Consider the following 27329-nt stretch of genomic DNA (forward strand, 5'->3'; position numbering starts at 1 on the left):
ATAGGAAGCCATTGGTCCATGCAATCACTTTGCCCATCATTTAACATGGCAGATGGGGTCAGATGGGCTGGTGCTCCATCTGGACTGGATGTTTTGTACCCACCCAATCCCCTTCTGGTAGCACACAGTCAAAATATAACATGTGTTTAGATATGTGTTGTCTCTTCAAATATCTGTTTAATGTGTAGTTGTGTGTAAGTGACAAGTAATTTAATCAGTGTTCTCTTGTTTTCCATTTTTGTACAGGAAGTGTTGCTGCCATTACAGTAATTGTCATTGTCCTCGTCTTATTAATATTTGGAGGAGCAGCATTCTGGAAGATTAGGTAAGTGTCTTGATATAGTTTCAGGCATAATTTCCCTCCTCTATCAGGTGTCCAGTTGCCTCACTGCCATGTCCCTGTGCTTTCTCAAACTTAACATGGCCAAAACTGAACTCATTGTCTTCCCTCCGTCAAGAGTCTCCTCCCGTCCTGGCCTCTCTAGCACTATTGACAACACTACTATCTCCTCTGTTCCCCAACTCCACTGCCTAGGTGTCATTCTTGAATCCTCCATCTCCTTTGCCCTCACATTCAATCTCTTGCCCAATCATGCCGCTTCCAGCTCCGCAGTACTGCCCATATAAGACCCTTACTCTCCCAGGATGCCACCAAACTCTTATCCACTTAATGATCATTTCTCATCTCGACTATTGTAATATTCTCCTTACTGACCTACCTCACTCCCATGTCGCTCCTCTTCGATCTATACATAATGCTGCTGCTAGACTTCATGTCTCGCCACTCCACATCGGTCTCCCTTCTCTGCCACACTTTACACTGGCTCCCCTTCCCCTACATAATCCTCTTCAAACTCCTCACCCTCACATGCAAGGTCTTGTCCAACTCTATTGCTCCCTAACATCTCCAACTTCATCTCCACACATATTCCCTGCTGCCCTCTCTGGTTGGCCAATGACCCCTCCCCTCTGTAACCACTTCTCACTTCCTTATCCAAGATTTCTCCCATGCTGCTCCCCACTACTGGAATGATCTCCCTTGTTCCATCATACTATTCCCTAGCCTGTATAAGGTTCATTGAAAATACACCTGTCTAGAAAAACCTACCAGTCCTCCACTTAACCATTTCACCATGTAGTATACCTCACCCTCTTTAATCCTCCATCTCTACCTCTCTTGCTTATTGTCCTCAGATCCACTTACATTGACTCACCCCACGTGTCAATCGTTTGTCTGCCACTTTCCCTTTAGTTTGCAAACTCTAGTGAGCAGGGCCCTCTTCCCTCCTGTTTCTCATTACCTATGTATTTTTGTTTTGCAGACTACCAGTAGCTATGTTGTGAGTTGTAGTGTTATTTGTTTACTGTATTGTACTGTTATACCATGTACTGTCTTGTTGTTTGCCCTCTGTAAGTCGCTGCAAACCTCATAAATAAAGATTAATAATAATAATAATAATAATAATAACAATAATAACTCTTAGACCTCATTTTCATATGCAGCTCTCAATTAAGATATATATATCAATAAAGAAGGAAGTATAAGATTATACTATTTAAATAATTTTATTTAAATAGAGATCAATAAGTTAAAAGTTCTATCTATAAACTTCTACACATTAAAAAAAAAAGTTTCTTTAAGTAACCCTTTGACCTGACCATTGTAGAACCTTTTTGTTTTTCAAACATGCCAGTGTTGCTTTGGCCTTGTGTTTGGGATCACTGCCCTGTATTTTGCACCATCCATTTGTCCTTCAATTTTAACAAGATGCCCAGACCTCCATACTTCACTGTGGGGTTAGTGTTTGCTGATGAATGGGCAGTGTTAAGTTTGCGCCACACATAGCGTTTTGAATTGGAGCTAAAAGACTAAATTTTTATCTCCTCTGACCACAAAACTGTATACCACATTGTAGCTGGGTCACTTTGATGTTCTCTGGCAAACTACTAATGTGTTTTGATGTGGTTTTTCTTTGGTAATGACTACTTTTTAGCCACCGTTCCATACAGGTCAGTTGTATGCAGAGCTCTTAATATGGTTGACTGGTGTCCCTTCACTCCAGTCTCAGGACACTGAACTCTGTAGCTCCTTTAAAGGGATAGTTTGCTTCTCTGTGACTTCCCTCACAAGTCTCCTTCTTGTTCTGACGCTGAGCTTGGAGGGACAGCCTTGTCTAAGCAGTGTCTGTGTGGTATTATGTAGTTTCCATTTCCTCAGATCCAACGGTGCTCACTGGGTTAACCAAGCACTTGGATATTAATTTGTAGCCTTTTCCTAGCTTGTGCCTTTCTATCATTTAGCCTTCATTTTCAAGAGAATGCTCTTTGGTCTTCAATTTCACAGCTTTCCTTTAGATTCACAGTATGACCAATGTTATTTGAATTAGGGGGTCTTTTATCCATGAATTATGAGTTTGAAAATTTACTTAAAGAGTCTACGGAATGCAATAAAGTTACTGTCTGGATCAATCTGTGTAAGTGTTATATTCGTAATACAGACAAATCTGTTGACTTTTTGGAGGTTGAATGCTTTTTCAGTCCACTGTATGCACTTTGTTTTTTTTAAGAACTATATCCCTTTAGTCTAAGGATTTTGACAATGAATATTTATGTTTCTTTTTGTATATAACAGCAATCAGAATTATATAGTTGCTGCTTGCTGTGTATATGAAGAGGGCAGTAATACCACTTTGTTTCTGCATAACCAACAGTAAACACTGAGCTAAACTGGGAAGTTGGTACATATCAGTTCACTAAACTAATCCTCCTGTACTTTAGACTATTTTAGTTATTTCATACTATTATTAGCTGTTATTGGAACTTTGGAAGGGAAGTGAATCTTATCTCAAAACTGTTTGCACTGCTTATAATGTGTGAAGCAAAGTATCCAAAGCAGTGTTAATTAAATTACTGCAAATATCATATAATTTATTTGTTTATATAGTGACAGCAAATTCCATAGCGCTTTACAATTGGGAACAAACACAATAATAAAACAATACTGGGTAATACAGACAGACAAGTAGGAAGGCCCTGCTTGCAAGTTTACAATCTATGGGACAATGGGAGTTTGATACATGAGGTTGAGTGCTACATATTGCATAATGGTCCTGTGAAATTGCAAAGGTAAAATGGGCTTAGTGGGCTATATGATCCAGTCACACAGCAATGTTGGTCATAGTGTTGTTTTGTGTGAAGGGTAGTAATAGAGTAACCTAGGGATGCTAAGTGGATGGTTGAGGAATTCTATAAGTGTACTTGAAGAGGTGGGTCTTCGGAGAACGCTTAAAGCGTAGAGGAAAGTCTTATTGTGCAAGGGGGGGAATTCCATAGAGTGGGTGCAGCCCGAAAGAAGTCCTGCAATGGGGCAGGTAATGACTGTGGATGAGAGACTCAGATCTTGTGCAGAACGGCGGTGTCGAGTAGGGAGATATTTTGAGACAAGTGAGGAGATGCATTTTTGTTGTTGTCCTTGTATGTTAGTAGAAGTATTTTATATTGGATTGGGTGGAAAAACAGGCAACTAATGTAGAGACTGACATAGTGGATCAGCAGTGGACAAACAATTTGGAAGTAAAATCAATCTATCCGCTATGTGCAAAATAGATTGTAGGGGTGAGAGTCTGATTTGGGGAAGACCAGTAAGGAGGGAATTGCAATAATCAATGTGAGAGATGATGAGTGCATGAATTAAAGTTTTTGCAGTGTCCTGTGCGAGATATGTGCGTATTCTGATAATGTTATTTAGATGTATTTAACATGATTTAGATATAGAGTTGATGTGGGGAACAAAGGATAGTTCTGAGTGAAGGATCACACCTAGGCAACGAGCTTGTGTGGTAGGACTTATTGTCATGTTGTCAACAGAAATAGAAATATCAGGTAACTTCTGTTCGTAGGGGGGAGAATGTTATTAAGTTTCTGAAAGATTGAGTTCGAGTTAGCAAGAGGACATCTAAGATGAACTGGCATAAAAACAGTCAGTAACGTGGGCCAATAGAGATGGTAAGAGATCAGGAGAGTATCTTTGTATCTTTGTGCTACATGAAAAAACAGTCAGTATTTAACTTATGTGCAAAACAGAAAACTAGTTTGCACCCCTTGCATTGTAACATGGTTTTGTTCAGGAGACTGAAATAAGATACCTCTTCATTTAAGATCCTTAAGGAATCAGGCCCCAGAACTGTGGGACTTGTAATTGAATTGCACTTTCTTACATTACACACAAAAATGACGTGTGAGGCAACTCGCAACTAATAGAAATGCCCCTTTTGTCTATAACAAATTATCAGGCATCCATGACCTCTTCTAAAACACGCTCACAATATCAGACATTGGTCCACCTGCAACCCTCTCACAAACTGGTCTCTGCTTTACCCACAACTTCAAGCCTGGAAGCAGACAAGAAGGAGGGATTGGACTGTTCATTTTCCCACTCTGCACATTCAAAGTTCTTGCCCATATTTCTTCAGTCTATTTGAAATATTCTGAAGTGCTTAATAATCAGATTTCCAGACCCTTTTCTTTCCATGTTGCTGTGAACTATTGTCACGATTCTGGTATCACAAACGAGCCCAATAGCCAGGTATTTCTGAATTCAAAAGGATTTATTTTGGTATACAAATAAATCTCCAGTGTCCAACAAATAAAGTCCAAAGTAACAAGAGGTTAAAGGTCTGGTGGAAGTATCAAGTACTTGTAGTCCAAATCACAAGGAGGCAAGGTTCTGTGGAAGCATCTGGTTCAGAGACAAACACAATACTCGTGCAAAGGCTTCATAACAGGAAGTGCCTTTTCTAGGCCCAAACAGGAAATGGGATCCAAGATGGAATCTTCATGAGACAGTCCCGGCCATCTTGGATAAGGGCTATTGTAAGGGCAAGTTCATAACAGAGATCCAAGATGGAAACTTCATGATGCAATCACGGCCATCTTGAATGAGGGCAAAACTAAGGGCAAGTACATAACAGGATGCCCCCTTCTCAACGACGTCCTCTGGACGACTTAGGACCAGGTTTCCCAGGATGCTGTCTATGAAATGCTTTTACCAAAAGTGGGGCATGAACATCCTTTGCAGATTGCCAAGAGTCATCTTCTGGCCCATAACCCTGCCAACGTAGCAGATACTGTAATTGGTTTCGAAACATACGAGAGTCCAGGATCTTTTCGACAATAAATTCCTCATGCTCATCAACTTGAATTGGCTCAGGAGGAGGCAAAGAGCGACCAGGAAATGGATTCTTAACTGAAGGTTTTAGTAATGATACATGAAAAACAGGATGTACCTTCATGGAATCAGGAAGATCCAATCTAAAAGCCACTGAACTAATCTGTGCAATGATCTTATATGGACCAATAAACTTACTTCCCAACTTAGCAGATGGTACCTTCATTCTTAAATGTCTAGTTGACAACCATACTTCATCACCAATACTAAAAGTTGGAGCAGCCCTTCGTGATCTGTCAGCATCACGTTTATATCTTTCTTGAGCAGTTTTCAAAGTCTCTTTTAATAATTCAAGATTATTTTGCATAATAATCAGTCTATCTTCCACAGCAGGAATTGGAGAGTCACAAGGTAGATTGGGACAAATATTTGGATGATATCCTAGATTAGCATAGAAAGGGCTAAATCTTGTAGACGAATGTTGAGAATTATTGTATGCAAACTCAGCCATGGGGAGGATATCAACCCAATCATCCTGTAGGTGACAAATATAACATCTGAGATATTGCTCAAGTGTTTGGTTTGTTCGCTCCGTTTGTCCATTTGACTGTGGATGAAATGCAGTGGACAAGTTCACCACAATGCCAAGGGATTTGCAAAACTGTTTCCAAAATCGTGATGTGAATTGAACGCCTCGGTCTGACACCACATCGTTAGGAACGCCATGCAAACGAAAAACTTCTTTTATAAGTAAGTCAGCTGTTTCTTTTGCTGTAGGAGTACCCTGGCAGGGTATAAAGTGAGCCATCTTTGTCAGTCTGTCAATTACCACAAAGATAGTGGTCATATTCTTAGATCTCGGAAGTTCTACAATAAAATCCATGGAAATGGAATCCCATGGACGTGTAGGTATTGGCAAAGGTTGTAGTAGTCCAAAAGGAGAAGCACGAGGAGTCTTAAATCTGGCACACGTTGTACAAGAGGATACATATTTTGCTATATCTTCCTTATAGTTGGGCCACCAGAATGAACGGCTTAACAGTTCTTGAGTTTTCTGAAGTCCTTTATGGCCTGCTAATTTAGAGTCATGGAATAGTTGCATGACCTTTAACCGTGCTTTTTCTGGAACGTATAGTTGATGTGCCATATGCCAGACTCTGTTGTCATAAGATAATTTAACATTTTTTGGAGGATTCATGAGGGTAGAATCCATATCATATCCATTCTTGATCTCTGTTAATAACTCCGTTGTACAAATAACCCCCAAAAAATTTGAATCAGGAATTATTGTTTGAACAGGCTTTACCTGTTGAGGATTCTCCGCATAAGCTCTTGAGAGGGCATCGGCTTTTCCATTCTTCGATCCAGGTCTATAGGAAATTAGGTAATCAAAACGGCTTAAAAAGAGAGCCCATCGAGCTTGTCGGGGAGATAATTTTTTACTGATTTAAGGAATTCCAAATTCCGGTGATCGGTGAGGACTATCACTTGATGCTTTGCACCTTCTAAAAGATGTCTCCATTCTGAAAAAGCAGCTATAATGGCAAGAAGTTCTTTATTTCCCACATCATAGTTTCTTTCAGGAGCAGTCATTTGCCTTGAATAAAAAGCACAGGGATGAAGTAACATTTTTTCTCCTACTCTTTGTGAAATTACTGCTCCTATAGCTGAATCTGATGCATCAGTTTCCAAAACAAATGGGAGTGTAGGATCAGGATGAATTAATATAGGAGCTGACGTGAACTTAGTTTTCAAAATGGAAAAAGCTTTATCAGCTGCTGGTGACCACTGAAAGGAGGAAACCTTTTTTGTGAGCTGAGTAATGGGGGCAGCAATTCCAGAAAAGTCCTTTATAAAACGTCGATAGAAATTAGCAAAGCCCATAAATCGTTGCACATCTTTGATGTTTTTAGGTATGGGCCAATCTACCACAGCATGCACTTTACAGGGATCCATACACAGTCCTTGAGGGGATATAATGTAACCCAAAAATTTTATTTGAGTACGATGGAATTCGCATTTCTCCAACTTGATGTATAATTGGTTTATACGTAGCCGTTGTAAAATAATTCGAACATGTTCTTGATGTTCTGGTAAAGAATTAGAAAAGATAAGGATATCATCAAGATATACAATAATGAACAGATCAAGCAAATCTCGAAAGACATCATTTATAAAATGTTGGAAAGTAGCAGGGGCATTACATAACCCGAACGGCATCACGAGGTACTCATAATGTCCATACTTTGTTCGAAAAGCCGTTTTCCATTCATCACCTGGTCGAATGCGTATTAAGTTGTACGCTCCTCTTAAATCAAGCTTTGTAAAAATACTTGCTGTCTGCAGTCTTTCCAATAATTCTGGAATGAGAGGAAGTGGATGTCTGTTCTTTATAGTAACTTTATTTAATTCTCTATAATCAATGCATGGCCGCAAAGATCCATCTTTATTTTTTACAAAAAAAATAGGAGCCCCTGCTGGAGATTTTGAAGGACGTATAAAACCTTTAGTTTCATTTTCCTCCAGGTAAGTCTTTAGTGTCTTTAATTCAGGATCAGCTAATGAATAAATCCGACCAAAAGGAATAGCAGCCCCGGGTAATAGGTCAATGGGACAATCATATGGTCGATGGGGTGGTAATTTGTCAGCATTTTGTTTGTTACAGATATCTGCAAAATCCTGATATTGAACAGGCAATTGTTCCTCCACAGAAGAGGGGGACACTGAGGTCTGATTCTCTTTTTGTACAAGAGGGACCACACTGATAGTATCTTGAAACGATAGGGTTTGAGACTCCCAGTTAATGGCTGGATTATTGTTAGTGAACCAAGGGAGACCCAAAATTATGGGAAAATTTGGAGAAGAGATGAGAAAAAAAGTGAGTTCCTCCTTATGATTGGGTTCTATCATCAAGGACATAAGTTCTGTCTCATGTGTGATGGGACCAGAATTCAGAGGGGACCCATCAACTGTCTCCATCAATACAGGGGTCTTTCTTTCTTGAAATACTATATGGTTTTGTTTAGCAAAATCTATATCCATGAAATTACCATTGGCTCCTGAATCCAGCATTGCCATGGTTGAAATAAGTTGAGAGTTTATCTTAAGTTGTATTGGTATTGAAAAATGATTCTTTATTCTTCTGTTCTCTCTCTCCAATGTAGACAGTGAAGAGATTTGAGGAATAATAGCATTCAGTTGATGTGAGCAGCATGAAATAATAGATTCCTGGTCCGAGTCTTTAGGTTCCATTAATGTAGCAACTGTCTTGCGAGGTCGTTGAGAACAATTAGAAACATAATGTCCAGATTTACCACAATACAAGCAGAGATTTTCTTGTCGTCGTTGATCTCTTCTTTCAATAGAAATCTGTTTGCGAATGGTATCTATTTGCATTGGCTCAGACTCCTCAATTTGTTGTGTTGCAGGAGTTCCAGAGTAATTTGATATTGCTGGTTCTGGATAATTAGGACGAGTCCACATGGAACCCCATCTATCTTGTTTCCTCTCCATTTGACGAGCATCAATACGAATACAATGTTTAACAAAGGCTTCAAATTCAGTGGGTGCATCAGCTCTAGATAATTCATCTTTAATGAACTCAGATAACCCCTTTCGATAAACAGACAGCTTAGCTGCCGAATTCCAATCAGTGTCCAAAATCCATCTTCGGAAATCAGAGGTGTATTCAGCCACTGAACGTCTTCCCTGACGCATTTTTAATAAAACTGACTCAGCAGTAGCACTTCGATTTGGATCATCAAATATCTGGTTCATTGCATCCATAAAATTAGAAAGATTTTGTAATATGGGACTTTTTGCTTCTATCAAAGGAGAAGCCCATGCCAAGGCATCATCTTTCAACAATAAAAGAATACAACGTACTTTCTGTACATCAGTCAAAAAATAAGTAGGATGTAAATCAAAATGCATATTACATTGATTAATAAAACCTCTGTATTTTTTACGATCACCTGAGAATCGGGCCGGAGGTAGTGGGAGTGTGGGCTGATGTACTGCAGCTGAAGGTGCTACAGCATTAACTTCTTGAAGCCGCACCTGTAGTTCTGTAATAACTCCATTTTGTAGCGCTATTTGATCTTTGAGTTCATGAACATTTATTTGCAACTCCGTTACGTGTTGATTTTGCTGTTGAAAATTATTTGTACACTGGGTCTCCAGTTCTTGAAATTTTGCATGAAATTCCTGTAGCTGTCTTGAAGCAGAATGCATGTGGAAACTCAGATCCGCAAGTCGCTGTAAAGCAGATGGTTCTGACCCGGCGGGCTCCGTCATTTTGGGCACGAGTATCCTGTCACGATTCTGGTATCACAAACGAGCCCAATAGCCAGGTATTTCTGAATTCAAAAGGATTTATTTTGGTATACAAATAAATCTCCAGTGTCCAACAAATAAAGTCCAAAGTAACAAGAGGTTAAAGGTCTGGTGGAAGTATCAAGTACTTGTAGTCCAAATCACAAGGAGGCAAGGTTCTGTGGAAGCATCTGGTTCAGAGACAAACACAATACTCGTGCAAAGGCTTCATAACAGGAAGTGCCTTTTCTAGGCCCAAACAGGAAATGGGATCCAAGATGGAATCTTCATGAGACAGTCCCGGCCATCTTGGATAAGGGCTATTGTAAGGGCAAGTTCATAACAGAGATCCAAGATGGAAACTTCATGATGCAATCACGGCCATCTTGAATGAGGGCAAAACTAAGGGCAAGTACATAACAACTATATTCCTCCTGATTTACCCCAGTAATTCCTTGATGCCTTCATTTTTTATACTATGACATCCCTACCATCATCGTGGGTGATTTCAACATCCCAATTGATGATCAACATTCTACTCCTACTTGCAAACTACTCTTCTAGTCTTCTCTCTCCACTTCTCCCAATGGAACAACTCTCCTAATCATCATGATTGCCTGATTTTGTTTTCTCTCAACTTTATTCCGTTTCTGATTTCTTTAACACTCTTTCCCCTCTTTCACATCATCACCTGATCATCTGAAATCACTCTTCCACCAGTTTAACCTCTGTGTACTCTAACTCAACCAAGACTTCTTGTACTTATAGAAGTTCTATTAATTTTCAACAATTGTTCACCTCTTTCCCAAATTTCTACATTCTCCTACGTTGATCTGGGGGACCCACATCCTAATCTCATACTAGCAAAATTAACCTTTAATTAAGTTTCTCCTGGTACTGTTTCATCCCGATGTCAGCCATGACCTCAGCTGTGTCAAACAAAGGAAACATGCTGTAATTAAAATCTCTCCTGCAAACTGGAATGTCATTGGCGAAAGTCTTGCATGTCTGATGACTTCCTCAAATAAACTCTCCTAGTATATACCACTTCTACTGAAATGCCCTGAACATTGCAAACTGAACAAACTTCATCATTTGCCAAGCATTGCAGTAATCATTCCTATTCTGAAAAAACTAATTCTAAAATCAAAATCCCTTTCTGATTCTGTCCCATCTCTCAACTCTTATAAGTTTCTAAGCTTTTAGAGAGGCTTTCCTACTTTCATCCCACGCGCATTCTTTTCTCAAACAACCTATTGGACCCACTTCAATGAGACTTTTTACCTAATCACTCCGCAGAGACTGCACTAACTAGGTGGTCAGTGATTTGATCACTGCTAAATCTTATATCCACTAGTTTCTTGTAATTCTCATTGACCTCTATGTTGCATACAAGTTAAATCCATAAATCTTCAGGTCATTGTCCTATCCTGGTTCTCATCTTACCTATTATATTACTATTTCAGTGTTTGTTTCTCTGGATCCAACTCTTCTCCTTTATCAATTAGAGTATCATTAGGCTCAGTTCTAAGAACTCTGCTCTTCTTTATCTATACCACTTTTCTTGGAAACCAACACTTTTCTCTGGCTTTCAGTATTACCTCCAAGTGGATGACACCCAAATGAATCTGTCCTCTCTGGATCTTTCACCATCTGTGCTGTCCCAGATTACTAAATGTCTGTCTGCCATTTCAAATTGATTGCCATCTCAGCACCTCAAACTCAGGGGTATATTTACTTAACTGTAGGTTTAAAAAAGTGAAGATGTTGCCGATAGCAACCAATCAGATTCTAGATATCATTTAGTAGAACTAAATTAATGATAATTATAATCTCTAGAGTAGGCACATATTTCACACAAGACTCTATAAACACTTTAACTATTTAATTTACCTTCCAACTGGTCTTTCCCTAACCAGACTTTCATGTCTACAATCCATTTTTAATGCAGCGCTAGACTAATTTGTCTTGCCAAACATTCTTCAGCTGCTCCACTCTGCCAGTCCCTACATTGGTTGCCAGAACTTTACAAAGTCTAAAATAAACTACTACCACTTACTACTAACCTACAAATTAATTTTAAATCTGCACCAGCATATGTCTCAAAAAATCTCCATATATAATATATCACTTTTTTTGGGCTGCCAACACCCGCTGGCATTCCCTCCAACACTTTTAAGCATTCCCTGAAATGTCACCTATATGGAATCTATGGCATCTAAGCGTGCTAGCAGGGTCCCTTATTTCTATTTACATGTGGAGTATGCAAATTCTATATAAATACATGCTAATAATAATATTAGACTGGGAAATGCTACATTTCTTTTGCCTAGGGTTTTGTCGGTTGTGTAACACCACTTTTAGGAGAGGCAACATTTTAACCACTATATTGGCCATACACTGGACAATAGGTTTTAATTTTCCACTAATTATATTACATAGGAGGCAGTTTTCACAAAAGCAAAGTATAACATAATTGTCCAATTTTGTACACATAAAATGGTATGGTAATAACTTAGAAACACAGATCTGTAGAATATTACATAAGGGTAGCATGGTGGCATAGTGGTTAGCATTTCTACTTCATAGCACTGGGGTCATGAGTTTAATTCCCGACCATGGCTTTATCTTTGTGGAGTTTGTATGTTCTCCCTGTTTTCCTCCCACACTCCAAAAACATACTAGTAGGTTAATTGGCTGATTTTAATTTGAGCTTAGTCTCTGTCAGTCTGTTTGTGTGTATGTGGGGGATTTTAGACTGTAAGGTCCAATGGAGCAGGGACTGATGTGAGTGAGTTCTTTGTACAGCGCTGCAAAATTAGTGGCGCTTTATATATAAACAACTGATATTCATCAGTTACATCAGTAGTTGCAAAAGCAAAACCTTGGCCTGCCTGTTCTGATTACAATGTAGCACTTCAACACTTCTGTAGTCAGCATTTAGGCTGGCATGTTAATAGATAGCTATCTAACCTGGAAATTCAGCTGTGACATATTGCATATATAATTACATTTACAAAATGAACAAACTATAAGGAAATGGATTAATAGTCAAATGAGAAAGGATTAGATGACTTGCTGTGAGAGCCAAATGCTCTTAAGAGATATATTCATGCAATCAAAACAAAACTGAGAAAATTAGACCTGCAGCAATCTGCAGATTACTTACTTGCAAAGTGGACATATGTAGTAACCCTAACAACCAATTACACATTTGTTTTAATTGTCTAACTTCTACATTATTGATAAAAGCTCTTTTGGACGTAATTCCATTTGTAGCAGGTAAAACTGTGACTTGCGTAGAATTTGTCACACTGCGCATGCACACAACTTGCACTAGTATTTTGAGTTGAGCATATCTTAAACTTGTTGCCCCTTGTGCTAGGAGAGGTTGATCATGGGAGTTCACTTTTATATGCAATGCAAGGAGGGCTTGGAGAAGCAAGCAAACCACACATCTTAGAGGTGGATTCGGTTTTGCGTTAAACATATTATTAAGTTACACCTCTAAGGAGGTTCTCAAAGTAGACTTGACAGTTTAAACTGGAAGAGCAAGTACATTAAGGATATATTTGCCAACTTTGGCAAGTAGTGCTCTGGGAGATCAGGAGGGAGGTGGGCATGTGGAGGTAGGGCTAGTCGAATTGCGCCCTCTACACTGGCATCACACTTTATAGCCTATTACAGCTGGGGTCGAGCCCACAATGACACGTAAATTGCATCCTGAGGCCCCCCCCCCACCACTTAACTAATGAAGGGCCAGGAAATGGGAGGTTGACCCGCTCTCCCAGAAATTCGTGAGTCTCCCGAACATTCCGCACAGCATTTTGAAAAGCAATAATAAAAGGGCTAGAGCATACCAGACAACATGTATGAGTGTTTTTGTCAGTGATGTAGCATCAGCTTTAAACTCATTTATGTTTATTGTTAGCTATTAAGTACCCACATTTATTGCTGTGTTCATGGTATGGACAATTAGTGAAGGCTAAAAGTTGGCTAATTCTATAAAGAGGGATTGTGCCAATGACAGTCTCTTTTGATTTTGAAGTCTGATTGAGGAGGGAAGATTTTTGCATCAGTCTCTCCGTCTTATGACACATTTCCAGACAGTTCTAACCACCACATCTGGCTTGTCATTGCTGTACATTCTCTGCCTAGAATTAGGAGAACAAATAAGTCTCCAAAAGGCCATCTGTAGGTAGATATTTTATTTCAACACAAGTCCATGTCATGCTATAAAAAACCAATAAGGCCTGCCATACAAATGGATTTACCCAGGAGACTGGTATTCTGGAATGGCTTATTTTAAACTACGTGTTTGAAATTTCTTACTTGTCAATGTGTATTTGTTAAACAAGGGGATATTTTATTTGTTGATATGATTGTGTTTTCATATTGAAGCAATAAAAATAAAACTACAATTATTACATAACAGCAACAACAATATTACAAGGTAACAATTTGCTTTATCTGGAGTTGAGTTCAGAGTATCACTGAGACTATATCTGTTAGCCATATAGATGTCCAGGAAACTGCTATATTATTTTGTTTCCAGTAGATAATTGTTTGCCCAAAGTTTTTGGAGTAATATTGATAAAATAAGCATGGTATTAAGCTCTTTTAAATGTCAGCAGTATATAGATATTTCTGTTCTCATGAAGGGACCCTGTTTTACCAAGGGAGATCTCCAAGGAGATCAATCAATACTACTATACTCTCCATCCCCACAAAGTAATAGGGGTGGAGAGTCCCAAAACAATACCTAATCATTATGTAATAACTAACTCTCTGTACTATGTCACCCTGTATGGTCTCCTGTTTGTATTATGTACGGCGCTGCGGAAACCTTGTGGCGCCTAACAAATTGATGATGATGATGATGATAATAATAACAATAACTAAGGGGCCTGATTCGTTAAGGAACTTAGGCAAGAAATTTCTTACCTAAGTCTCCTGGACAAAACCATGTTAAAATGAAAGGAGTGAAAACGAGTTTTCTATTTAGCACATAAGTTAGATACTGGCTGTTTTTTCATCTAGCATACAAATATCAATTTTAAATTTCAGTGTACAAATAAGCTATCAAGTATTTGTGTGCTACATGAAAAAACAGCCAGTATTTAACTTATGTGCAAAGTAGAAAACTAATTTTTACCCCTTTCATTTTAACATGTTTTTGAACATTAAGTAAGAAATTTCTTGCCTAAATTCCTTAATGAATTAGGCCCTAAATCTTTACAAGCCTGACATGTGATCTGAACTACACATACTGTACATTCCTTTTTTCCTGCTAATTCCTAATAAAGCTACACAGAGGGGACCATTAGAAACATGTGCAGCCCCTGGGCCTGCCCCCCATCATTATTGGGCTGCTTAGTAGTTACATAGTTTGCTTTGGATACAGTTATGCCCTTAAATGTGACTTATTTTGGGGTTAACATTAGTGACATACTGTAGTTCATCCCAGTTTACCATATGTTGTGGGAATTTTATTGACTTTTCACGTTTATTGCTCTGCAGGCATTCATCCTATGGAAGACTACTAGAAGACCAAGATTATGGATCCCTAGGAAACTACAACAATCCTCTGTATGACGACTCATGAATGAAGGATTTCAAGCTCAAGAAGAACAAAACTGTGTTGTTTGTATTACTGTTGTGCTGGGTCAGACCAACAAATACGCTTTACCTTTAAATTCTCAGGCCTGCTGAAATGACCTATCACGCTGTTTGTCTGCTGTGCATTGAACAAAGTAATGAATATGAACTGAAAACCAAAGTGATATTTATGTACTATTCTGTAAAATATGCATCTAGCTAATGAAATTAATCATCAATCATCATACTTCATTAAACATCACCCCACCTCCCCAGTAAACTTAATCAGTTAGATTGTTATTATAAATCAAAAAATGTAATAACTAATGGCCTTAGATCAGATAAAAATGATTGATTATATATTTTTTCATTAAATAGCAGTTTTGCACACATAAAGTATCCTTTCATTTAAAGTGTTCTAGGAAACATTAAAAGCACTTTCTAGGCAACCCAAAGAAGCTTCCTGCATTAAATGAAGTACTGTTATAACCAGATTGCAACTGTATTTAAGATTATACAGATCAGAAACTATTCTTACCAAATTTTTGAGAATATTTGCTGAAAATAAATTTTGAAACTAGTGACCGAAATAGACATTAGGACATTTCAGATTACAGACATAGTGACCCTTTTGAAACCACCATTTGAAGAACTCTACCTCACTGCTTTTATCATTTCATTTCTAAATTTTACATTTTGTTTTTTTCCTCTTCATTCTAGTATATTCTAGTCCCTTAGTCATACAGTACAGGGTCGAGCAACCAGTAGCACGTAGGTCAGATGCGTTTTGCCAACACTTTCCTGTGGATGCAGATTCTCCACTTATCTGATGCAGATCTGTTATTTGTATGCATTCAGTATACAGGCCCTGTTTACCTATGTGTCATCACCATACTTGCCAACTCTCCCAGAATGTCCGGGAGACTCCCACATTTCGCGAGAGTCTCATGGACTCCCGGGAGAGTGTGGCAATCTCCCGCATCTGGAGAATTCTGCCCACTTCCTAGTGAAGTGGGCAGAATTAGGTCCAAATGCCGCAATTACCGGTGAATCGCGGCGTTTGGCCCACGCCCCCTGCTGTCAAATGATGCGTTTGCGTCATTACGTCACGAGGGCGGGACCAAAATGTCGCAAATTTTGGAGCCCCGCCCCCATCACGTCCACCTCCCCCCGGCAGGCTCCTGGAAGCCAACTTAAATAAGTTGGCAACTATGGTCATCACTCACTCTCCCATAATAATTTTGAAATGAATGTTGCCTGTGAGCATGTATTTGTAGTATATAGGTGGCCTGCCCGCATGAAAAACTGAATAGGACTGGTAGAATAGAAACATGATCAAATTAGGTTGCATTAGAAATAGTCAGGTGATGTACACACAGTTTGTGCCACTGTAAGAAACGTGGATTAAGTTGGCTAAAGTGATCTTGATTGTGACAGATTTATGAAATAGGGTGCATATTGCCTACTGTATAAACCTACTTAAATCCTGTGTTGTGAGGAGTTTCTTGTGGCCTTGTTTTGTACCTAATGTTAGCCTTATCTTTTTCTCACTGGACCACATTTCTCACTTTAATGTTGGCCTTTTGCACACTGTTTTAACATGACAACACTTTAAGAACATTTAACACTGGAAGTATTGTATCATACAGTATTCTATTGTATGGCTTTTTCGGGTATTTCATTTAGGGACATAATTAAATAAATTCAAGAGGTAAAAGGGGCATGGTTTGATTGGGATCATGTGCAAAGATAATCGGCAGGTTAGTGGTTGTGGCCTATTTTATCCTTATGAATGTTGAAAGCTAAGAGTTTAGTATGGGTCCTGTAACCAATCTATGCCGTGACATTACTTTAACCGATGCACTAATGAGAATGAAACTAGAATCTGATATCGATGCTTTGTTTCAAACTCCAGCACTTACTGCTTTAGATCCTCTCACTGAGCAGTTTATTCTTCAGGAAGTTTGTCAAATTGGAACAACTGTGGGCACCAAAAAATGAAGACATGTTCTCAGTGTAAATTGGTACAGTGCATTGTTCATTTATTTTTAATGTTCTTTGTGTTTCACCTACTTGCCAAAAATCCACCCTGATATATCGTTTTATATATATATTTTTTTTTTCTTACCCACCTGTCACATTAGTTTTGGTGCATACGTTTAATGTGTGAAGTGGTAATATATGGATTTGTTTGAATTTGCTAGTCAGATGCACTCCATTTCTAACATGTGCCTTTGGCATTCAAGGTGTATGTGTAGCTATAGCTATTTATTTTTATCTAATCTGCTACTTTGGAATTATCATATTAAAAACAACAACAACATTCATCAAAGAAATATTTCTTATCAACCATGTTAAAAAATAACCCTTAGACACTGGATGTCCTTGCTCGTGGAGCACAGCACGATTTAACTAAGACATGTATATATTACACAGGCTGTATATTTTTTGTTTGTCAATTTCAGCAAATAAATTGTTGAGGCTTAAAATGTAAAATCTCTATTCATTGTCTTTTACTGGAGCATTGGTATATTGGATGGAAACTTTGTTCAAAATTCTGAAGATGAATAAAAAATAATTTTTAAGGTTCTGTCTTACTGCACATTACTCTGTCTTCCCCTAATGTTTACTTACAACTTGCCTCATATTCTCCAAGTCTATTTTTCTTAATGTCTACTTTTTACTGTCACCTCCCAGCCCCTGTAGTTGTATACATCGGTCATTTTGTGAGAGCCATGCTATCCTTGGAGAAAACATTTTAGGCCTGAATCATTAAGCAACATAAATGCCAATTGTAAAAGGGTGTCTTTCTTGGTGGTATATCTATGGGTCCTAATAGTCTGGCGAATGTGTTGAAACCCATTTAATAGCGCTATTTATGACTTTTGCCATCAACTCCTCTCTAAGGCAGTTTTGATTTTACCTAAGAAATATAGTTCTTATATTCCCTTAAATCCACAGGACCAATATCTCTATAACTTATGTTTATATCTTCAAGAAAAACTGCCCAGAAGATGTAGCTTCATTTGAAATGTTTTGTATTCTTAATTGTAAAGCTTATATCTGTTATACTGTGTTATAATATATATAACAGTATTTTATAAAAACTCAACAGGTTTTGTATGCTCTATTAACATGGGTGGTATAGCATAGATCAGGGGTCGGCAACCCCCGGCACACGTGCCCGACATGGCATGCAGCGCCCTCTAGTCCGGCACGCCAGGCGGGCTGTCACTGCAGGACATCGCTAACATTGAACTGCTGCGCATGCGCAGCAGTTCTCAAGGGCACCGTTGAGGAGCGGATGGGAGGTGAGTGCATTAATAGTTATCAATTAAGTGCTGTCCCCAGTATCACTTACATCCCCAATTCCCTGCCAGTTATTATTGAGGGAGAGGCAGAGAGAGATAAGCTGTACACTAACCGGCAGTGTGGCAGCACAAGGTAAAGTGGTCGACTGGTAGAATCAGTGTGGGATATAGCAGTAAGTGGAATGGAAGTGACAGCAACCAGGACGTGGAGAGAGTTTGTGTGGGTGACAGCGTGGGGTGGAGGCAGGGGGAGTGACAGAGACAGAGAGAGAGGGCACAGGGAGAGACAGAGAGAGATATACTGAGAGGCTATACACAGAGAGAGAGTGAGATAGTGTGTGTGGGTGACAGCCTGGAGTTGAGGCAGGGAGAAGTGACAAAGAGGCAAAGAGAGAGAGAGGGAACAGATAGAGACAGAGAGAGAGGGTACAAGGAGAGACAGAAAGAGAGGGTAAGCTGCCTAATGAGACATTATATTAATTGGGGGCACGTATGTATGTAATAATTTTAATTGGAGACACCTTTGTGAGGCATAATTTGATTGGGGACACTTATGTGAGGCATAATTTGAATAGGAGGCATTACTGTGGCATAATAGGAATTGAGGGTACTTATGTGTATCATAATGTGAATTGTGGCATATATGTGAGGCATAATGTGATTGGTGCACTTATGTGAACCATAATTTGAATTGTGGGCATTAGTGTGGCATAATGTTAATTGTGGGCATTACTGTGGCATAATGTGAATTGGGGGCACTTATCTGTGGTATAATATGAGTTGAGGCATTACTTTGGCATAATGTGAACAGGGGGCACAACTATTTGGCATAATATTAACTGGGGATCTACTATGAGGCATAATATAAATTGTGGTCGCTATTCTGTGGCATAATATTAATTAAGGGTACTACTATGTGAATTGGGGGCACAACTATGAGGCATAAGTTGAATTGGGGACACAACTATGTGGCGTATTAAGAACTGAGGGATCTACTATGTGGCATAATATGAATTGGGTGCACTACTGTGTGGCATAATATGATTTGGGGGCACTACTGTGGCATAATATGATTTTGGGGCACTATTGTGGCATAATATGAATTTATGGCACACCTGGGCTCGGCTAGATTTTTTCCGGCACACCGATAGAAAAAGGTTGCCAACCCCTGGCATAGATGTTTATACAATACATTACATTCATTGCCTATTTTATAAATATACAAGTTATTGGGTGTGTGTGTGTTCCCCAGCTATTGTGTGCTGTAATTGTGTGTGTGAGAGTCAGCTTTACCTATTGTCAAAAGGTGTGTGACTGTATTGTATCTGTGTAGGGCGAGGGGGAGGAGTAGCACGCTCTCAAGCTAAACTTCATTTTAAGCATTCAAAAACACATTTCACTCTTCCATCCATTTCACAATATAACCCCCAATCTTAAACAAAGTCATAGTCTCACACTATAAACTCTCATTTATCTCACAATTAAATGTCTACCATTTATTCTCTTATTATTTCATATCACTTATCTCAGTCAAAGTCCGAAATGTGTATTGTAAACTTAATCATGTTTTGCAACAGCCATTATTCACTATTCACATACCATTCATATGGAAGCTGCTAGCATTACAGACCTCACATAGGAGCCATTTTGCCCAATCATGATCATCACATTATTTTACAGTGGCAGCCATCTTGCGAGTATGGTAACTTCTAGATCAACCTCCATTTTGTCTATTGTCTATAAACTCAGCCTTTTCTAAACGCATTGTATAACACCTTCTCTCCAAAGATCTGCTCCTTGATTAATAACAACATGTGTAATACCCTATGTACATGCATTTTTAAAAAAAGCGCACATTATGTTTGTTTTGCATTTCTTGAAGAATGAGGCCCTTCAAGTCAGCAATCCTAATATCCAAGATTATATTCGAAAACCTAACACAAGTTTTGTTGTCTCTTATGCTTCACGTAGTAATGTTTATAGGGATATTATATCTGCTACTAAGTGTTTGCTCTTGTTGGCTGGGCCATAATAAACTATTTTTGTTTATTTTTTTCATGGACTATGTATTTTTTTTTAAAATAATATTTAAGGCCATGCCATCTTTAGCATATCCTGATTTATTTAAATGCACAAAAAATACAATTAAACTGTTTTCTATAGAAAGATGTAATGCTGACAACACTCAGACACTTGGGTGGGTAACTTGGACAGGTCTGAATATTCGGCTAGAAAACCATGTTGGCTTATTAGTGCCATTGGCAGGTGATTGCACACAGGTTGTGTCAGTGATCATTTACAGACTGGATTTTTGAGCATGATGGAAAATGATCTTATCAATTTTGAATGGACTATTCCTGGCATGCCAATACCAATACATGCCATGGCCACACACACACACACACACACACACACACACACACAAACACACACACAAACACTCTATCTCTCTGTCGGCACCTGAAACTCTTAGCTCTGAATTGGCCTTAGTTTCAATACATGATATGAATTGATAGATAGCTCTTAAGATGAAGCTATTGACATGGAAAAGAATGAAAAATACAACTATATTGACTATTGAATTCACTACCAGGACTCAAAGAGCTTTATTAGTTGGAACAGCCAAAACAATAACTATACTTATGTGAGCATATCTGTATTGCATATATGGCATTCAGGAATCTTAATTTGGTGCAGAAGTATTGATACAGTAAGTATCTATCCAAGAAAGAAATACTCTCAATCATATAACAATTCCACTATGATTACTTAAATGTTACACATGATTTCTTATTATGAAAAGTATATTCCACCAAATAAAATTTCCACTGTGCTAACCTAAATGACCTCAACCCAAAGTTGCAGAATTATAAGTTACCATATTTTACAGTCAGTTGTAGATGGTAACATATAATAAAGTATGGGGCCTTAAAGGAAACACCAAGTGATATATTAATCTAGAAAATCTTTGTTAATTATCTAATAAGGTTTATTTCTTCAGTCTGAACATATATTTTAAACCAAAACCATAAACTATACTAACACACAATATAAGTGCTGCAGACAGAACATTACTGATAATAATGTAATATGAAACTTTCCATCCAGCAAGCAACATACAAGAAAATGTCTGATGTACAACAGATTCAGAATCTACAAAACCAGGCCTTAAAATCTGCAACTGGTATACATTCATATTTTGAAACTTTATATGAAAGGCATCTATTCATACATTTCAAAGTATGAATGTGTCAAGTGGTATTTGCTACTTAAGTGCTACATTGTCAGCGTTTTGTTGACTGGGAGCTGCTACAATGAGATCTAAACTGAGGGGAGCTTAGGAGTATTCTGCGGAGAGCGCAAGGGTTAGGGTTATGCTGTTTGGGGTTTAGGGTATGACTGCACTAAGAGGTAAGGGTCGGAAGGAAGTTAGTGTGGAGGTGATGTTTAGGAGCTGTCAAAGGATGTTAGAGCACCAACCTGAAGGGATTCCTTAGCCTTTTTCTTGAGATATGAAAGAATTGCTGGTTGAGCAATTGCTCACATCTATATCAGCCACAAGCAAATGCTTGTTAGCAATTCCTGTATAACCACCATTGTTTTTTAAAACTGAAGTAAGTAGAGGACTGGGAAGGGGGCTACACCAACACAGAGGCAGGAAATGCACTTGCCTTGTATACAGATGCCTACGCTATGCATAGGGTCGCATCTCAGACCGACAAAAAGTGAAAAGTGAGTCTTCTACGTGGTTTATTCTGATGCTTACGGCATTATATGACGGTCTTGGGGCAAATTATCCACTGTTCTTTTTTTACTTAATGAATAGGTCATAAGGCTGCATTTTATAGGGGTCATGGAGCTATGTTACATAGTATTCTTAGGAAACAAAGATATGTGATTAAGGGGGACTTGGAAATGGTGGGTGGGAGGCCCGTTTTTAGACTTCTGCTTTCTTGGTCTGCCACTGGGATATTTGTCTGTTTATTGAGCCTCGCTGTTCTATATAAGTAGACACACAGCAGATTTTTTTTGCAAATCATTACACGAGGCCAGAGGTACAGCCATGATTGCCTTCAGATGGATTTGGTTGTTGGCTAATAATGAGTTATAGCTAAAGAGAAAAACCGCAGGGCAATGAATTTGCCAATGGGACCAAACAATGCCTGCATCAGAGATTGGATACCTAGGTCAACATGAATAAACTGCATGATTGTATGAAAAACATTTCCCACAGGTTAGCTGAGGTGCTCTTAGATATGTTTCAAAATTATGATTTCATCAAGAAAGATGTTTTGCTCTTCGCTAGATTATGTGCATGCTAAACTGGATGTCTGTGCTTTTGTGTGTTTTGTTTGTTTCACTTAGTTTCCTCGCACATAAGTGGCCCATGTATCTAAATTGTCCTGTGCACAGTAGAATGGCTCTTTTTTAGAGGTCTACTTTGAAAAATAATTACATTTAAAACTTAAATACAAATGTAATGTAGGTGTGTTACAGGAGTGTTTCTATTCATAAATGAAATTATAAGAGTCTATATAAGGTCTGCTAAAATAATGTTTAATACAATTTCAGCAAACAATGAGATATTTTCTCCATACTCATCAATATGCTATTTTGCTTTTCTGAGATCGGGATACTAAAACAGAGCTACAAATCTCTTGGCACTTTTATTGATTTTCCTTTACAGTTTTATGGCATGGCAAAACTCTATAATGTTCTTTCTAAGCTAGAAAGTACATACTATATAGTAAGCAGTTCCGCATTCCTCACAGAAAAAAATGTAAATTAATTAATATACTTAACTTGGAATTTAAAATAAAATCACTATAAATATCTAAACTGTTAAAGGGAACTGTATCCATTTTTAAATTAAATATTCCTATTAATTGAGCATTTGAATAAAAAAATGATTGTTATTAACCCCTTCAATGCTAAGGATGAGTGGGTCTCGTCCTCCACAAATACTTCTATAGTGCTAAGGATGAGTCATTGTGCCTGATTCATTAAAGAAAGTTAAGCATAAAATTGAGTACGTTTTCTTACTCGAGTTTTCTTGACAAAACCATGTTACAATGAAAGGGTGCAAATTGGTTTATTATTTTGCACATAAGAAAAATGCTGGCTATTTTTTTATGTAGCGCACAAATACTTGATAGCTTATTTGTACACTGAACTTTAAAGTTGATCTAGGACATGTTCTAACCCAATTATAAATCTGCCATCACATTTTAAATTTACCTCCCCCTCCAATGCAACATGGTTTTGCCTTACTTGCTTACTTTTGCTTAACTTTCTTTAATGAATCAGGCCCGTAAAAACTTGGTGGTAATCATTTCTACGACTACCATAACACCGACACTGCTTACCTCAACATCCTGATGACTACACTATTATACCCAACATCTTCCTATTCTTGACTGTTGAAATAGCTGAAGGGCAAGTATTCCCACCCATCCACAGTGCGGCACACATCAGGATGTTGGGGTAAGTCGTGTCAGGGTTTTTATCATTGAAATTTAGTACCCAACCCGTGTAAACACTCCCCTGTACCGCTGAAATGTGAGTGTGTGCATGGTCAGTGAGAACTGAAGGAAGAGGCGGCCTGATCTCCTCAGTACTGGTATCTACAGAGTCACAGAGTATAAGCAAACCTTTTTTTTTGTCCTAAAATTCATTCTTCTGAAAAAACATGGTATCATTTGTGTGGGTACTGCATAAACAAATTACTGATATTGATGTAGAAATGCGACCAGTGTCAAAATAGGCTCAGGAAAGGGGTGAGAGAAGCCTCAGCAGGGAAGGTATTAATTTTCCTGTTGGGTTCTGGTGAAAAATAAACATGTGTTGAAGTTGTTTACTTCTGACCTGGAGTTTTCACCTGATCTCTATCAGATTAATCTCAAATATAATTTTGACGCTCACATCACCCGTCCTTCTCTATAAAACAATATTGCTGAACTGTTTAAAATAACTCTAAAACTGGCTACCCACTGGTGTTAGATAAATGTCAGGAAGTTGCTGGCTCCCCTTCCCACACACCTTGTGCCACAGGACATGTTTTATTTAATACGGTCACCAGTGACACCTTCTGATAAAGTCACTGATGTTCTGCACAGACCCCGTCCACCCACATGGAGCTATGCTGTGTCAACTGGTGTGAGAAGTAGCCCTAGGGCCCCTTCCTTTACCAAGCATCACCTTGCCTTGGTGTTCAGTAGAGGAAAGGGAATAGGTCAGATGTTTGCTCTTCACAGCAGCTCACACTGAGCAGAGCCACGGAGCAACGGCAATTAAGCCACAATTCAGGTGGTGTGTTGCAAGCAATACAATATAGGACTGGTCACGGGCATATGGTATCCTAGTTATAAAAAACAAACAAACTTTGTCTGGCTCCAAAGAACTGTTGCCAATAGTGTACCAAGGGCCACCCCCTTTCAGGGCCACCTTAACTACATTATGGGCCCCCAGGCAATGCAGTGCACTTGGGCCCCTAAATATATATATATATATATATATATATATATATATATATATATGTATATATATATATATATATATATATAGTGTATGTGTGTGTAAAAAAATATATATATGTATGTAAAAAAAGTGATTGCAGTGAATGTTGGGTGTGATGTCACTCCCAATATTCACTGCGAGCACAGCACGGAAGAGGGGACCAGGGAGGGAGCCGGATCGCGAGCTAACGGGACCGCAGGAGATGGAAGAGATGGCCCTGCCCCCTATGAGAACACAAATGAGGACAAAATTGAATTAATAGGGTGCTGCTATACATGTCCTTCTAAAAAATGTTATGATCAATACATTTTTACAGAGTAGGATACAAAAGTGCTTAACGTCTATAAATATAACTATGTATGAAAAAGTATTCAGTTTAAATGTCCTTTTTTGCAATTTTTTCCTCTTTCATCTTCTTCTCCTTTTTGTATATGCACTTAATTGATTCACCTTCCAGATTAGGTTTCTTTGTTGTGTCTTTCAAGCTGTGAAACTTCTAAAATTCCCACTCTGTTCAAAGATCTTATCAACTCGACTGAAATGGGGAAGACAAGGAGAGGAAAAAAACAATGGATCACAATACAGAGAATAATTGGAGCATAAGTTTTCAAACACACTAGTGGTGATGCAATCCTGTGTGCAGGGCCTGATTAAGGGTTCCAGCCGCCCTAGGCTAATACACCGGTTGCCGCCCCCCCACCCCTCCCCCACCCACCACCAATTTATAAACAGTGGTAAAAGTTTTACAATGAAGAAGGTAGAAGTGGCGTTGGCGTTGTGGCATATAACAGTCTATACCAGCCCACTTCCACCACTGTATATATATATATATATATATATATATATATACACACACACACACACACAATTGTACAATATTAATGCATAAAACACAGTTAATTGTGCAAACATATTAAAATGTCATTACAGCAAGATTCCGCAGTGAAAGTTAGACAAATTGCGCCGTTCTCTTACCTGATCTTGCAACGTAGACTACCTGATGCTCTTGCTTGTTCTTGGAGCGTTGTTGCTAGCTGGCTGGATTCTGGAAACTTGGAGTCCTGTAATGAAAATATGCAAAAATTTTATTATAGTGCAAAATGTTAACAAACCCTGAATGATACAAACACAACACTCCATTATGACCAAATAAAACAACCCCCTAGTACAGGCACATATAGACAATAAAATATTTAAAAATTATCTATAATCATACACTAACATCCACCAGCCCCATCTGTCTAGTATTTAACATTCCAATGAGTGACCGCTAAGACTACAGAGAGCATCCACGTCACAGCCACACAATACAGAGATCATGGCCCCCATAAGCTATTTCATCACCTACCCCAGTCATTTTTGTAAACCCTCACCAGAAAGTTTGACACCCCATTCATATCATCACCCACCCAACCACTTTTTTGCTCACGCATCCCCCAGCCAATTAATCACCTCACTTTTACAAATCCATTAGCCCTCCATAGCCAATACATTAACACCCCCCCCCCCCCCCCCCGCTAGCTAGTTCATCAACAGTTTCAGGTAATTCAGTAACCCCCCCTAGGTAAATTCATCAACCTGTTGCAGCCAATATATTACCTCCCCCCCCCCACAATTCTTCAACCCACTGCAGGCAATTCATTAACCCCCTCCCCAGTCAAATTGACCACCCCATTGCCCCCCCAGGCAGTTCTTCAAACCCATAGCTGCCGAGTCATTAACCCCCTCCCCACAACAGTAATCTCCCCCCCCCCCTCCCCTACACAGTTGCCACCTGTATCACATCCTCTTCTTTTATATTCTGGACAGAACTTACCTGGCTGTCTTCTGCTCCTCCTCTGTTCAGACGCTGGAGCTTGTCTTCTGACAGACAGCTAACAGTAATCCGAGGATGTTAGCTGTCCTGTCAGTGCGGGCACGCTGTCACTGCTTAGTGTGGTCACGTGAGATGTGATAATCTCACGTGACCACACTAAGAAGTGACAGCGCGCCCGCACTGGCAGGACAGCTAACATCCTCGGATTTACTGTTAGCTGCCTACCTGCCTCCTAATTGGATCCGCTGACAGTCGGGACGCCCCCTAGAGACTAAGGGGCGGCCTCGAGATTGAAAGAAGAATGCGCCGATCACCGGTAATTAAAAAAAAATTGAAGTATAAAAACAAATGTTACTGTGCCCGGCACTGCGCCCCCCCGGGACCCAGCGCCCCAGGCTGCAGCCTGGTCAGCCTGTTGGCTGATCAGGCCCTGCCTGTGTGTAGATTCTATGTTTCAATTTGGATTGATTCAAGGAATAGTGCACCTTAATTTTCCACTAAACTAAAGCGTTTCGACCCGCAGGGGTCTTTGTCAAGTCAAAAATATTATCTCAAAAGTTTAACTCATTTTTGCACTATTCTACAAAATGAGGCGTCTGGTTTTTCA

The 27329-nt window shown here is 39.0% G+C and overlaps 1 protein-coding gene across 1 annotated transcript in view; it reads left to right on the forward strand.

The window, feature by feature from the left end:
• PARM1 (prostate androgen-regulated mucin-like protein 1) overlaps positions 1-17669 on the forward strand; it is an 81034-nt gene extending 63365 nt beyond the window's left edge. The window contains exons 3-4 of the mRNA XM_075202127.1: positions 247-325; positions 15002-17669. Of these exons, the coding sequence (XP_075058228.1) occupies positions 247-325; positions 15002-15086 (164 nt within the window). The 3' untranslated portion in view covers positions 15087-17669. The remainder of the gene's footprint in view (positions 1-246; positions 326-15001) is intronic.
• The last annotated feature ends 9660 nt before the right edge of the window (positions 17670-27329 follow it).

This window comes from Mixophyes fleayi, chromosome 1 (genome assembly GCF_038048845.1).
Source record: "Mixophyes fleayi isolate aMixFle1 chromosome 1, aMixFle1.hap1, whole genome shotgun sequence".
NCBI lineage: Eukaryota > Metazoa > Chordata > Amphibia > Anura > Limnodynastidae > Mixophyes > Mixophyes fleayi.